Here is a 14,174-nt window from a genome sequence, read left to right as displayed (position 1 = left end):
AAAAGAGGCAAAACTCAGGGGAAACTTTGATTTGTAGTCACAAGGTTCATCAAGAGGAACATAAAAACGTTTATTTTACAAAATAAACTGTAAAAAATTAACTGTTGCACATGAAAAAACTTGGATTTGGGATATATTTGATGTACTTGTGCATCTTGAATTTAGAGGTATACAATACACACATCAGCCAACTAACATGTCTAACATCTGGAGTTCTGAACATGAATAAAAACACTTGGAGAATCTGGCAGTATACACCAATACCACAGGAAGTGGGGGGTTATCTGTTGTCTTCCCCGTAACACATGTAAAGTTTTACTTTTTGAGTAAATCTGAGTCCGTCAACTTTTCTCACCATTTAAAAGAGCTGCATGTAACTTTAAGGGCATATCTACGAATTAAGGGTCTGGGCTGGGACTGTCTGCACACGGCTCTCAACTGGCGGCTTGCAGCTACCGTTGCTAACAGTGAAAACAGTGCTAACAGCAGCAACTGTGCTAACAGAACTAACAGTGTCAACTTGCGGTGGACCAAGGGCGAATTTGTGTTTTGTACGATAGTGTCTGATTGGCTTACCCTGACATTTTTACCCTTATCCTTACCATTCCCACTCCTCATGCCTAAACCTAACCAATCCAACCAACGAAGGCAACGAGCACTAACCAATCATAGGGAGAGCAAGGCAGGTCATACCTTCACTATCCTAGGATTCGCAAATTCACCCAGGTTGGGCATTTACCCTTCCGGGATGACACCATTCCCCCACTATGTCATAAGTGGCAACCACCATATGAGCAAAATTCAAAACAGCAGTGGTTAGATAGCCAGTGATACACACAAGCACTACTATTGATGCACGGCCGGACCGTTCACACAGACGGCGCATGACTTTATTCTCTGCACAGGACACCATTACTCCACTTTTTCTTTACATAGCACACAGCTGTTTGCTGCTGATGTTCTGAATGTCCATTTAAGACAAGACCATTAAAACTAATGAACTATTTGTCAACCACTGTTGTGTGACCACCGTACAACATGCATTTAGAACAGCACCAACAGTGCTTTGCTGCACAATAAACTATTGCTTTATTTTGGATTTATATATCATAAAGTACCTTTATCATAAAAATAAAAGGAAGATGCAAAAAACATCATTCTCAAGGAGAGTTTGTTGGAGCCACAGAGCCTTTCTTAAGATTGAGAAAGTTCCTTTTTCTTTTTCTCTTAGGAACACCCACACTGTCACAAGTTTCAGGTGGATCCCGAAACACGAACAACCTCTCTCCTGAAGCAGGGATGCCCCGTACAGTGGGCTCCTCTGCTGTGCTGTGTAGTGTTTCATTCACTGTGTCCACAACCCTTTCTTTTGCAGTGTCACTGTGCTGCTGTGTAACCGTGTTTTCAGCCACGGTTGATTTATAAATAGATTGTTGTGCTTTAGTAAAACTGTCCTCCTTTCCTGTCTCTCCAACCAGCAGTGGTGCAACATCTCTCGGAGCCAAGAGACGGGATCTGGGGAGCAGTTTTTCCATCAAACTTTGCCTCTTTTCCTGGAGTCTGTGAGATTTGGAGGACAAAGGAGCTGTTGTTAGTGGGACTTGAGTGTTAAAATGCTTACCTCATGCATGTGGTCACTGCAGCTCAGCCATGTAACTGCCAAAAGCCATATTAAACATCAAAAAGGGATTTGTCTACGATGTCAGTGATCACTGAACTACAAATTAGTCTTGATGATAGTGCAACGCCAAGTCTTTATATAGCAGCAAGCAAAAAACACAGATGTGTTGAACTCACCTCCCTCGTTCCACGGTGCAGCTTGGCATATTTGGCATATTTTTATGCACCACGTCTTCTCTCAGTTTAACAGGAAGAAGTCTGTTCACCCCCCCAGCACACCTGGTCAAAAAGTCAATATTTTATGAAGCTGGTGACTGCGATATAATCTCTGCAGACAATGGCTGACTTTGATTAAAAAATGGTCACGCATGCCCGGTTACCAGATACACGGTAATAACTTTTCATTAGAGGGAGAGCTGTGTGATTTAAGTACGTAAATATTTAATCTTTTTCTTTGGTAGGTACACTTGTTAGGCCTGAATAATTAATTAACAGATGAATACAGATATTTCCAACTGCAAAATCACACAAGGCCACAATCTTACGGGAAAATTCATATTTCACACTGCCTCAAAGTAAAACAGTGGTTGCTTAAAAATCACGTTTCACAGAAAAGCATCACAAACAGACAAAGTGTGCATTGTCTGGTTTATGTGATGTCATTATTTAAAAACAACAGTACAGTATCTTTCAAATGATCACGATGTTCATAAAAGCAAAATAGAAAAGTAACTGCTTGTCAGTAGGTCTAATAGTTGTAATGTCATTGCATTCAGGATATTTCACAGGTTACTGGTGTTTGATTACATATGGAACAGATGCTAGAGACTCTACGTCTGACCACACTTCCATACAAAGTATTAGAGAATGAACAGTAAATGATGAAGTCAGGAGGAAACATACTGAACCTGGACAAACTGAGGAAGGACACTGAGGAGCAGGAGGACAAGGAACAGCAACACTATGCATCAAATTTTGCAGATTTTCTTGATCTTACCAAAATCACACTTCCTCTCCTCCCCTTTCCTCGGCACTGATTGGTTCCTTTTACTCTTCGTTCACTCCTTATTAACCTGATGGAGTTCACCTGTTCACTCCCTATTTAAACCCTGTGCACCGTTCACTCATTCTTTTCTCATCGCATTACCAGCGGCAGTGCTGGTAAGCAGCGTTTCTTTCTCTTTAGTTTATCCTGTGCATGATTAGTTTAACTAGAAGCATAATTTATCCTCATTAAGACAGCCTTGTGTTTGTGTACAACCCATGGGTTTGCTCCCTCCTTTATGTTTTATTGCAATTCTTGAGTTTTGGAAAATAAATCTTTGTGTGGAAAATTGAGGCTCATGGCTGATGCATCTTAAGCAATACCTCCCCTTCTGAACCTTCTGTAGAGTTTTCCTGAAGCAGGGCAGTGTATTGGGTACTATACTAACAACAGGTCTGACAGTTGAGTTGTAAAAGTTAAAACATACCAAGCCGATGTCATGTTTTTTTAAATTAGTTAGCAACAAAATGCTCATTTACACAAACGATTTTCTCAAACTCGGCTGCTCGATCATAACCAATTTTCTGTCCACTTCAGCTTTCATTTATGGTTGATTTTGTCTTTCGAAATAGCTGTTCACATAATACATATGTTCCCTTCAGCATTTCATTCTGGTTCTGTTATCAGACGAATGCATGGCTATAAATAGTGATTTGAATCTCAAAGTACCATCAATCATCAAATGCAACAAACTCCAATTTCCTTTCATCTAATTAACTGTTAACCACATACATATGTATATATTTTTAAAATGGAGTTTAACATCATGCAGCTTACATGAATTTGCATTAGTTACATTTAAAACTGTTCCATTTAAAACTCTATTCTGCAAACAAAAAACAGAAACAAAAGCACTGAAAAAGAAAAGGAAACAAATGCACTGTACAGTGATCCAAACAGAGCGTTTGTCCTTTGGCCAGACAGCTCTGATCCCCATGCATAAGACATTATTCATCAGTCAAGTAATCCAAACTCAGCGGGGGCCAGACGTGAGTGTTCCAGTGTATCGGGAAGAGAGGGGAAATTAAATGATGAGTATAATCATTTATCTCTCCATCTTGGCTCGGGGAAAAGGACCCTTGTGGAACCGTGTTCGGTATTTAAATTTGAGACAATGCTTGGTGGTGGGTTTGTTTCAGCCAGCTGTGTTGAAACGCTGCTTGTATTCAGTGACCTCAATCAGAGAACTGCTTTGTTAAACCACAGAACTTGAATCGCTAAGACTTTGGCTGCGTACTTTGGGCAAAAATGTTTTCACTATATTCAATTTGTTCGATTCTTTTTTCCCTCATACGAAAGGAAAATAACATGGACGAGGAGACTAATGCATGAAAAAAAGTTTTTTTTTGGCCTGTGCACATTAGGTGGTAACCAAAATCAAAACTTTGTTAGCAAGTTGGAAGGAAGAGAGAGTTTGTATGATGGTTAATTTTCCTTGTGCACAGGGCTTGTTAAAAGCCTCGCAGAGATAGACTAACACACAAAATGCACAACAAATGAAAAAATACATTTATTATGACGCTACCAATTATTATCACCTCATGAGTCGAGGACGTTCGTTTTAGCAGCAGAAACTTCTTCTGGCTGCCTGTTTATGTCACCTTCTGCGTGGACTGAGTGGAGCTCCCTCATTTCTGAATCTGTCTCGTTTCCAGCTATTCTTTTAAAAAAGGAGCTCGTTTGCAAACAAAAGAGCTTGTATGGCTTGTTATTTCATCAATTCACCTGGGAAAGCATTGGCATAAATGCTAAACTGCAAACAAGTATGTCATCAGCGGAGTCCTGTTATTGGTTTGCTCGCTCAAGTTAGGTGCCACGATGTACCGCAATTGATGATACTCAAAAAATGAAACATTGATATCATATTAACAACACACATATGATATTGTGTAAATAACTAAGCCCCAGTGAAATCATACCTCTGTTCTTGCTTTGTCACCCTCTCCACTTCCATTTACTCATATTTTGAGTGTAATCTATTTTCCAAAGTAGAGGCAGAATAAAGTTAAATTAAAAGTTTACTGATAGCATTTTTTTCCCCTCAATTTCTATAGATATTGCAATATTGTTATGTGAATTCTTTTGGCCACAATAATAATGTAGTGAAAATCTAAAATTGTGCTGGCCCTACTCCACATGAAAGCATCTCAGGACAGATCATGGATGTAACTCTATACTTGCAATGTTACTACTTTCTTTCACAGAGCTGCCGTACTGGCATTTTCCCGAGACGTTACCTGGTCTTTAGGAGGGAACCTGGCGGTATTTCCCAGAATATTGATCCTTGCTCTCATTCGCACATGACTATATGCAGAAAATATTTCTGAACATTTCAGGGATAGACTGTGTGTATTAAAGGGGCTTAAAACTCTTATTTACAATAATGTTTGCCAGTAGACCTGATTCTTACCCTGAGTGTTCCTGCTCTGCAGATGATGAAACCGGGTGCTGTTTGGGGCAGAGGGCGTCAGTGATGGAGAGGAGCTCGCTCTCAGGCAGGGTGGGGAGGAGGAGTCGCAGGGCCTCCAGGAGAACCTCAGCAGACACCTGACTCTGCTTCACCAGCCGAGATGCAAACTCCAAATCCTGAGAAGAAGAGCAGCGTACAGAGCAACCTTAAAGCGTTTTTTCCTCTACTTCCTATGGAATGTACACAAAAGTAAGGATGTTCCTGTATTTTTCCCTTATTTCCCATGTTTGTGTTAAATATAACATTGGAGAAAAAAACTCTCCATAAATTCAGACCTGGTCACAGTTTGCATAAAGTCTCCTGAGCTCCATTTGCTCTTTTAAATCTTCCATGGTTTGACTGCTGCCCGTCATTTCCTGCAACCTGAAAAACACCAGAGAGTTTCAACACTGTAAAATTTAATGGCCTATGTCAATCCACAAAATTCCTCATTACTCTGGAGATAACACTGGCACGACAGCTCACCTCTCAGCCAACAGCACCATGACCTGATCGCTCTTGTAGAGCGCCTCCTGGAGGATGGACGTCATCCTGCAATCCTGCTGCAGCTGAAACAGTCTCTCCTCCTCACTTTCCTCCTCTCCCTCATCAGAGTCCTCCCTCTGTGTTGGATTAGACTCGACTCTGGACGGAGACATTTTCAGGCCCTCCAGCTCCGCTCTCTCCTTCTGAAGCCGTTGTTCTGCTTCCTCAAGGCCCTGTGGCGAGAGTCAAATTACACTCTAATAAAAGACTACAAAGTTTAATGAGAAAGTAATAGTCTCAGAGGAAACATTAGAATGGAAATTAGAATTTCCTGAGAATTAGACTTAAGTTGAACCTTATTATATGCCTCAAAGCCCATGAGCAGCCCTCCAACCATACAGTGCTACAATACAGGCCTACCGAGCAGTGGTTCTGTATACTCTGGGCCATGTCTTGTCTCTCCAGGCTCTTTCTCTCTCTGAGCTGCTGAATGAGCAGACTGTGCAGAGTGAGCATTGCTCTGGAGGTCTCCAACACTTTGGTCCTCCTCTCAGCCTTCTGGTAATGGATGGAAGCCATCTGCATCGCCAGGCTGTCGCCCTGAGAGCGCAGATCATCCTCTCTCTCCCTGCGCATCTCCTCCATCACCTGCCAATATTACGACAGATGTTTCATTCACCTTGTGTCAACTCAAACCACCTTGTTCTTTAATTAAGATACTGAACTTAAACTCAGAGAGTCATTTGCTCCAAGAACTGTATCTTCTGCTAGTGAGCAAGCTTAGGATTTTATATATTAGGTTAATACAGCCTTAATACCTTTATTGAGTAACTTACTGTATTTCAAAGTGACTTAAACTAAAAATAATTTCACGACTTTACCTTGTTCATGACACCGCTCTCCGTCTCCTTCTCCCTCTCAAACAGTTGGATCCTATCCTCGAGCCTTTTCTGAAAAAGCAGCAGATCAGATGTGTCTGTTTTGTGTCTGGCCTCGCTGGTTTTCCCCCTGGATTGCATATTTGTCTGTGAAAACCACAATATCCATAAGGTTGGTTGGGAAATCACTCCCAGCATGCTGTTATGATGTGATTAGAAATGAAACCACTCTGTGGAGCCCTTTATTATTTCTGAATAACAATGTGCACTCATCCAGCGGCCACACGATTGAGGTCGATCACAGTGTGGTTTGCACTGGCGCTTGGCATTCTCCATTTCTTACTCATTTTAAAACATTAAATACACCATTATGTCCTGCTGTAGTTTAATACATGTGGCCTTTAGAATAGCACCATGAGGAGATTTAAAACAAAAATGTATCAACAAAGTTAACACAGAGTGAGAGAAGACTTCCTTCCAAAGAAATGGAAGAATTACAAGAGAATCACAGAAACAATATGACAAATATGCATAATACCTGTGGTGGATGTTGAGAATGAAGGATTTCTGCTTGTTTCCATCACCATGATGGCGTACACTCACGGTTTAGATCGCTGTCCCACGTTTCTTTTATCACATATCCCAAATATTTTAATTTTAATACAAAACATTGCTTATAATAGAGTACATTGTTTTATAATTTTGAAGTGCTCTACTTGCATTTTCAAATTAGATTATTATAGATTATTATTACAGATTATTGGGAAAGGCAAATTATTTTTAAACTAAAAAAATGCATATTATAGCAAAAGAAGGTTTGCAGGGAAGCTACATGTCCGCCATTGTGGCATTCTATTTGAGACTACCGCTACAAAAGGCAGAAATGTTCTCCTCCCACACACGCGGGTTTAAAGAACATACTGTAACAACTAAATACAGTTATGTGTGATAATGTGTTCACCATCTGTTGCTCGCTCTCCTTTCTCCAAGCTGCCAGAGCCGTGTGGAGTTTGGTTCTGGAGACAGCGTGCGGCAGCACGAGGCAGCGGTCCATCACTGACAGACACTTCTGAAACTCTAGTTTCATCTTAAGCCGGTCTTCTTCAGACAGAGTCAGCTGGGACGAACACAGACAGCTGGGACAGAAGGTAAAAAGGAAGACTGGCAGTCAGATGAATAACCATAAGACTTTGCATGGCTGTGTTGAGAGTGGGATAATGTTATAATCTGGGGCATTGTAATCATTGTTTGCTGATGATTTTTTTAATCCAAAGAAGTTCTGACAGGAGAGTGGTTTGGCATCTGCTACATTTTCCTACATCATCTGATGCCTAAATCAGCTGTAAAATAGTCTCATATCATCAGAAAAAGCTCATTTTGAAAAATCCCTGATTTTTTTTTTTGTCTTGATCCTCTATCTACCTCTCTGAAAGGATCCATGAATAATGGGGACAAACACTCTAAGAACTTTCCTGTATTTGAATCTCTTGAAATAAAGCGACTGCTGTTGTTATATCACTTACTTGAAGAAAGCTCTGCAGTGCGCCCTGAGCTCCCTCTGCTCCTGCAGCTCGCTCTCCATGGCCTCCCGTAGAGCCTCTCTGGTGCAGCTGAGGGTGCGTAATGCTGCCTTGCCTTCCTGGTGTAACCTCTCTTGGCCCTGCAGGAGAGCGCCGGCCCCTTGCCCCTGGGCTGGTCCTGCCTCTGGTTCCACCTGCAGCAGGGAGGGTTGGGCTCCTGGAGGCAAGAGTGTTAGCAAGGCTTGGGTCGCAGAAGGCTGGATGGCTTTGACTTCTGTTATGGCACCCTGGATCACACGCATGGTCACCTAGGGAACAGGTAGAGGATCAGGAGGGAGTAAATCAACCATGATTTGGTCATGAATGTGCCTGTTTAGGGTTAAAATGGCACCTTGCGGATGTCAGCAGCAGCCTCCTCATCCAGGTTGTTGATGAGCTCTGCTAGCTCCAAACTGTGAGCCGTCAGTAAGTTCTGCCAACAGTGCAGGTGCTGAGCTATATCTCCCCTTCCCTCCAGACCCTTGGACAGACCTGACAGATCCTTCTGTCTCTGTTTATGGACCCGCAGCTGGAGAAGGCAGGAAGCAGGTTTAACGTTGCTATATAAGTCAGGGAATGAGATGAGCAGGTTCTGTGGTATCAATCCACAGCAGATATATGATGCAGTCGCTTGGAATAAAATCCTAAATATGCGTGATCTCCTCACCATGTCAGAGATGAGCTCCCGCCTCTTCTTAATCAGTCCACAGCGCATGGCTCTCCTCTCTTGGCTCAGTGCCTCATCCAGTCTCTGCCTCACCATCACCAGCTCTTTCTGGGCCTTCTCCTGAAGCTGGTCTATTTGCTCTGCAGGCACAAGGCTCCCTCTGGTGGAGAGATGAAAGCATGCCAGGTGAAAACACAATGACGATATAATGTACAAATACGAGGAAAACAAGACGTCCTTTTATTTCTAAAAATTAATATGTACTTTTTTTGGTAATGCAAGTGTGTTCACTTTATTTTGCGCCAGTGTTTTTAGCAAATCCATATTTTTTTTAATTAAATTTTAGATCACAAATAGAAGCACTTATATTAAAATTTAAAAATGTACATTCATACTGCTCTAAAAGTTAACTTGACCATGTTTACAGTGCAGTGTAGTGTAATAGCACAACTAGATTGTAATCACTGGTAACTACAAAGGCACTTACCTCCTGATGTGAGTGAACCAGCTGTCCAGATTGTTAGAAGTGCTGGAGAAGCTGTCAGAAATCAGGCTGTTGAGGCTGTGAAGGCTATGCACCAAGAACTTCCTCTGTGCGTGGCGTTCAGCGAGCACATAGCGCTGATTTGCGAGGACGACGTCTAGCACCTCCTCTAGCTGATCCTGAACAGAAAAGAGAAGGACGTGTCATGTTTGTTTTTTTTTAACATCTGTTGCTTCTCGTACTGATTACCACAAATACAGATAGCTGAGAAGAATAAAGCAAATATATGAACGGCAAATGCCGTTTTCCATGCTTTGTTGACCATATTTCCCGGTGTCAATTTTGCAGGTCTAAAACTGAAATAATACATACAGAATTACATCATTCAAATGGTCAATTTGAATGTGCTGAAAGTGAATTTTCGTCACTCACTTGACAGGAAAAGTAGTCGTGCTGAAGACTCTTGGCTGTACTCTTCTCCAGCTCGCCCATCCTGGTGGCCTCCTCTAATTCCTCAGAGAAAATCTTGTGCAGCTCCACCCGGCGCCACTCGATGGTCTGCCTCTGGACCTTCGCTGAGGCTTCTTCATGTCGAACTAACAGGATGCGCTGCAGCTGACTCTGGCTAAGCTTGTGCAGCTTCTCCAGGAGGACACTGCAGTGGAGGAGCTCCTAGTAACACCACAAAATTAGGTTTAGTGATACTATGTAATAAAAGCAACAAACCAACAAGGTTTTTTTTGATCCAGAGGGAAAAACATGAGCGTGGAGTCCCTAAAAAAAGACTTATTACTTGTTGGTCCGCATGTTGACACAGCAGCTCAGCTTCGGCCTTTTCAGCCGCTTCTCTGCGGTGCTCTGCTTCCATTTCTTCCCGAGTCTCCAAGTTACACCGGCCAGCCAGAGCAGCCATGCGAGCCCCTCGTTCCTCCTTCAACCGACCCTCCATGCCCAGCATCTGTCCGTGGAGCACACTGAGGAGCCTCTGCTGGGCTTGAGCGCTGGCCTGGCCTCGGGAGCGCAGGCCGCCCAGCAGGGAGGACATCACGTCCTTGTAGATCTTGATCCGGGTGGCCTCCAGGTTATTGGTGGCATGCAGCAGTGTAGACATTTCAAGACTGACAGGAAGAAAATGTAGAGTAAGCAGAGGAAACTTGTACATTGTGGGTTTCCAGTGAAGTTGATTTGAAAAAGCTGATGACATTTATTGTCACAGGTTAGTTTGATAATAACCTGAGACATTCATGATGATAAAAATGTTAAAATGATTACTGGTTTGGGTGAAAAAGTAGCTTAACAAGACACAGTCAAGAATCAATGGGAAAACTCCCAACTTCAGTATAATACATTGCATTTTCCCCACAAGCAGTGAGACTCAATTGCCAATTTTTTTCTGTTTGACTGGGATTTTGATCATCACTCAATTCTTTCTTGAATCATCTGCTCACTTCTCCAAAGCCTGGTACATGTTCTGGGGATCCTCCAGCACCATGGTGTCCACCATCTTGTCTTCAAACGCTGCCTCATCTTTTACTGTCTCACTCATGTTGCAGTCTGCATACTCTGGGTCTGAATCACCTCTGTTTCTCTGGAGCAAGAAAATATAATATATGCACAGTGTTTTAACTTAGAACTGAGCTAAATCACAAAACCTAAAGCCACAAGCAAAATATACAGACATTATGTTGAGAAAACAGGTATTCAAAAAGACAAAGTTACATATGTAACTGAAAAGAAATAGTGTTGAAACAGGGTGTCAGAAATTGCCATATACTGTACACAGAATTTTTTTCTTTGAACAAATAATTATCAAGACTACAACCACATTAACAATTTAATCAATTGTTGTCATTGTGATTATCTAGAACAAACCACAGATTTTAATTGTGTGATACCCTTTGTTGAAGAAGGTTCAGCCTGGTTCTGGGAGCTATCAGGTTCACGGCCAGAAATCCCAGTGACAGCAGCACCAGCGTCACAAAGAACCCGGCAACAAATCCAGCAAAATGTACCCCATGGTTGGGATAAATCTAAAATGGCGAGCAGAAACAGCAAATCAGTTTCATAAACACAGATTTGAAAATGGTACAAGAACAAAACAAGCAATGCGTATAGCTTGCAGGTGCGTTTCCAGTTAAGGAACTGTTCACAGCTTACTCTGTCCGTGGAATTCACCCTCAAGGTTAGATTAGCTGTTAATGGACCAAACATACTGACATCATTCTGTGGAGTCAAGGAAACAATACTCTGGGTGAGAAGAGAGTAAATATTCTTATAATACTGCAATATTAATATGGTGAAAATCATAATAGACTTACTATGTTTTTTTTTTTTCCAAGATAAAAAGAGCCAAAATGGCGCAGAGCAGAAAATACCTGTGAGGCGTTGGAGAAGGTGAGAAAAGCTGGAAGGTCCAGGACTTCACTCTTATGACTTCTTATATGAGCGGTATAGTTGACAATTACTTGGGATCCAGCTACAGAGGAAAAATGTTCATTATTGCATCATGAAGAACAAGTTCAAACCAGACATGTTTTTGTAGAACTATCTTTTAAAGCAAACTGACTCCCAGACATACCAGAAAGTGAATCAATGGCAAAAGTCTGGTAGCCTCTTTCCACCACCCTGCCTTCAGATTTCAGGGGAACAATTCCAGAGATGGAGTCTCGAATAGCCACCTGAGACAAGTTGGTGCCACCGACTGGGCCCATGTTGTGAATCAACAGGAAGAAGATCAGCTGAGGAGGGTCAGTGTCAAGCTTCACCTGGGGAGCACGTGAAAGAGCAGCAGGACGAGTGTGAATCACTCAACATGTTCATTTCCAGTTCAGCAAAAATATATTGGAATTCAATGCACATTGATAAAAATGGGCTGTGTTCAAACAGTTAAGTTGATGTACCTCTGCACACTTGTAAAATTTGACCCCGAATGCGGATGGAGGTGCCACACTTTGAATCTGCAGAAACAGTCAACACAATATGTAATTCTTTCCAAACATGATCATTTTTATTTGTTATAAATAAGTATCAGCGTGGGAATTAAGATAAAGTAAAATGTGACCATTATGTGTATATGTATGAAGAGTGTGTGTGCTGTTTCAGAAACTCAAACAAAAAGTCAGTACCCAATGGAAATATATGACCTAAATCTATACTGTAAAATCATACAAATCAATAATTTAAAAAAAAAATCAAAAAGATGTTGCAACAGCAGAAATAAATGGCTGATTGAAACATGATCTGTGCATTGCAAAAGTACCAAACACTGTACATTAAAGTTTTGAAAACAATCTCAAATCAATAATGTCATGAATTACCAGCTACATAAAAAGGTGCGTCACTCACTACATCTGCATACTCTGTGATAGGCCATTTTTAAACACACCTGAGGCAGAGTGAGGCCTGGGTTGTATCTGGTGAGTGTGCTTCTGCGGTTCCGGAGGCGCAAGATGTTTGACATGTAGGTAAGTGGCACATAAAAGGAGTGTCCCCACGGACCAGCAGGAGCTGAAGAAGAGAGTGGTTCCTCTGCAGACAACACCATGCATCCATTAATTTTCATCGTAATTGTCAGGTTAAATATGGGGTGTTTGAACAGCCAGTTACAAAGGCCAAAGGCTGAAACTGACAAATATATGTTTACTACATATTTGTGACCTTACATCAGACATCATCTGTGTGTGTACAGCATTGTAAAAAAAACAGACACTGTTCACTTATCATATGCTAATACGTTCAGTTCAGCTGGTGTTTGCACAGACGTGAGTTGTGTTATAACTGTATTGCTGATGTATAGAATTGAGAGACAACAACAAACCGTCCATCCTGAGCAATCCCTGCTCTGCTGATTTCACACTGGGGTCATGTAGTAGTACACGGATACTGCAGAGGCTCTGGCAATGGCAAAAGTGAATACACATGTTTATTAACAAATGTTATATAGATTTATCCAAAACAAGGTTATCTCTCAAACCAAAGCAACATCTGTTATAGGCCTGATTACATATGAAAAGCGAATCAAAATATTGATTGATGCAATAAGGTTCAGTGATAGAACAAAATGAATAACCTCTGTAATCTCAAAGAGTTGTGTGATATGTGATTGTATCTGTATCTAATGTTAAAGATAACGAACTGATTCCTGGTGGTGAGAGGTTGAATCTTCATCAAAAAAGAAACTGGATGTCAAAGTTACACCAGCTGTGGGTTCTTCTAATGGAAAAGGTTGAATACCTATATATATATATGTATATTATTTGTGTATTGTTTACCATAAGGTCACTCACCTGTTTCTCCGAGAGAAAGGGTGGTAGTGTTGTGTACCATGATGCAGCCTGTGATGTAATGCCACCGTTATAACAAGGCTGATGTCCACTCTGCTCCAATACGCCGGTACGCCGAGCCTCACGCCGGGTTACATCGTGACACCAACGATGGCATAAAGGAGGTGGACACACACACAACACGTGGATATTCAAGATTAATGACCATATCGTGATCCTCTTCGCGGTTGAGTGTATCTGAAGCATTCGTAAGTTGGTGTGCCACTCTCACCGAGGAGAGCCGCTAGCTAGCTGGCTGCATTTCTGGATGTTGCCGCTGTTAAAATTCGAGATGACAACATTTCCACCGCCTTTTTCTTTAGAAAAATCATCTGTAGCAACGTTTCTCGCGAACAATCGGAGCTTACTTTTTAAAAGAAACTATGGACGCCATTTCAAAGACTTATATATAATCACAAAGTCCATGACCACCGTTGCTGCACAACTTCGGAAAACATTTCCAAAACTTGGGAAGAACGGGCAACTCCTCAAGAAACGTTAAGATGCAAAGTATATAAATGTGTTTCCGGTAATGCCTTTCAAATTAAAACAACATACGTAAAAACGAAGGCTGATTGGAAGTGTAGAGATAGATGCAAATACTTAAATACGCCAGTGAACTCCAAGAATAGATAGTGTTAATTTGTATTTGCGGAAATGTTAT

At 41.5% G+C, this 14,174-nt stretch overlaps 1 protein-coding gene across 2 annotated transcripts; it reads right to left on the bottom strand.

Moving 5' to 3' along the window:
• Positions 1-14: 14 nt before the first annotated feature.
• On the bottom strand, positions 15-13,982 carry LOC121961376 (limbin-like). 2 transcript variants are annotated; one of them, XM_042511344.1, is made up of 23 exons: positions 13,475-13,982; positions 13,006-13,081; positions 12,574-12,716; positions 12,089-12,145; positions 11,767-11,953; positions 11,564-11,664; positions 11,346-11,411; positions 11,084-11,218; positions 10,637-10,776; positions 9,982-10,306; positions 9,621-9,860; positions 9,192-9,367; positions 8,705-8,864; positions 8,390-8,566; positions 8,002-8,306; positions 7,440-7,614; positions 6,482-6,625; positions 6,021-6,248; positions 5,601-5,833; positions 5,411-5,498; positions 5,076-5,251; positions 1,798-1,899; positions 15-1,560 (listed from the first exon to the last, which is right to left on the bottom strand). In XM_042511344.1, exons 1-23 carry the CDS (start codon positions 13,715-13,717, stop codon positions 1,161-1,163), a joined length of 4,077 nt encoding a protein of 1,358 aa, XP_042367278.1. In that variant the 5' UTR covers positions 13,718-13,982; the 3' UTR covers positions 15-1,160. The 2 variants fall into 2 exon arrangements, with proteins under 2 accessions (XP_042367278.1, XP_042367287.1); XM_042511353.1 differs by having other exon boundaries at positions 6,482-6,550.
• Between the last annotated feature and the right edge of the window lie 192 nt (positions 13,983-14,174).

This window comes from Plectropomus leopardus, chromosome 2 (assembly GCF_008729295.1).
Source record: "Plectropomus leopardus isolate mb chromosome 2, YSFRI_Pleo_2.0, whole genome shotgun sequence".
Taxonomy (NCBI): Eukaryota; Metazoa; Chordata; class Actinopteri; order Perciformes; family Serranidae; genus Plectropomus; species Plectropomus leopardus.
This window is presented reverse-complemented; position numbering and strand designations above follow the sequence as displayed.

Excerpts from the sequence above, each read along its gene's own strand:
- LOC121961376 (XM_042511344.1), bottom strand. The coding sequence starts at position 13,717 with ATGCTTCAGATACACTCAACCGCGAAGAGGATCACGATATGGTCATTA. Across the intron at positions 11,954-12,088 it reads AATTTTACAAGTGTGCAGAG|GTGAAGCTTGACACTGACCC; the intron begins GTACATCAACTT and ends CGTGCTCCCCAG. Across the intron at positions 8,567-8,704 it reads GGGAGCTCATCTCTGACATG|CTGCGGGTCCATAAACAGAG; the intron begins GTGAGGAGATCA and ends TGCCTTCTCCAG.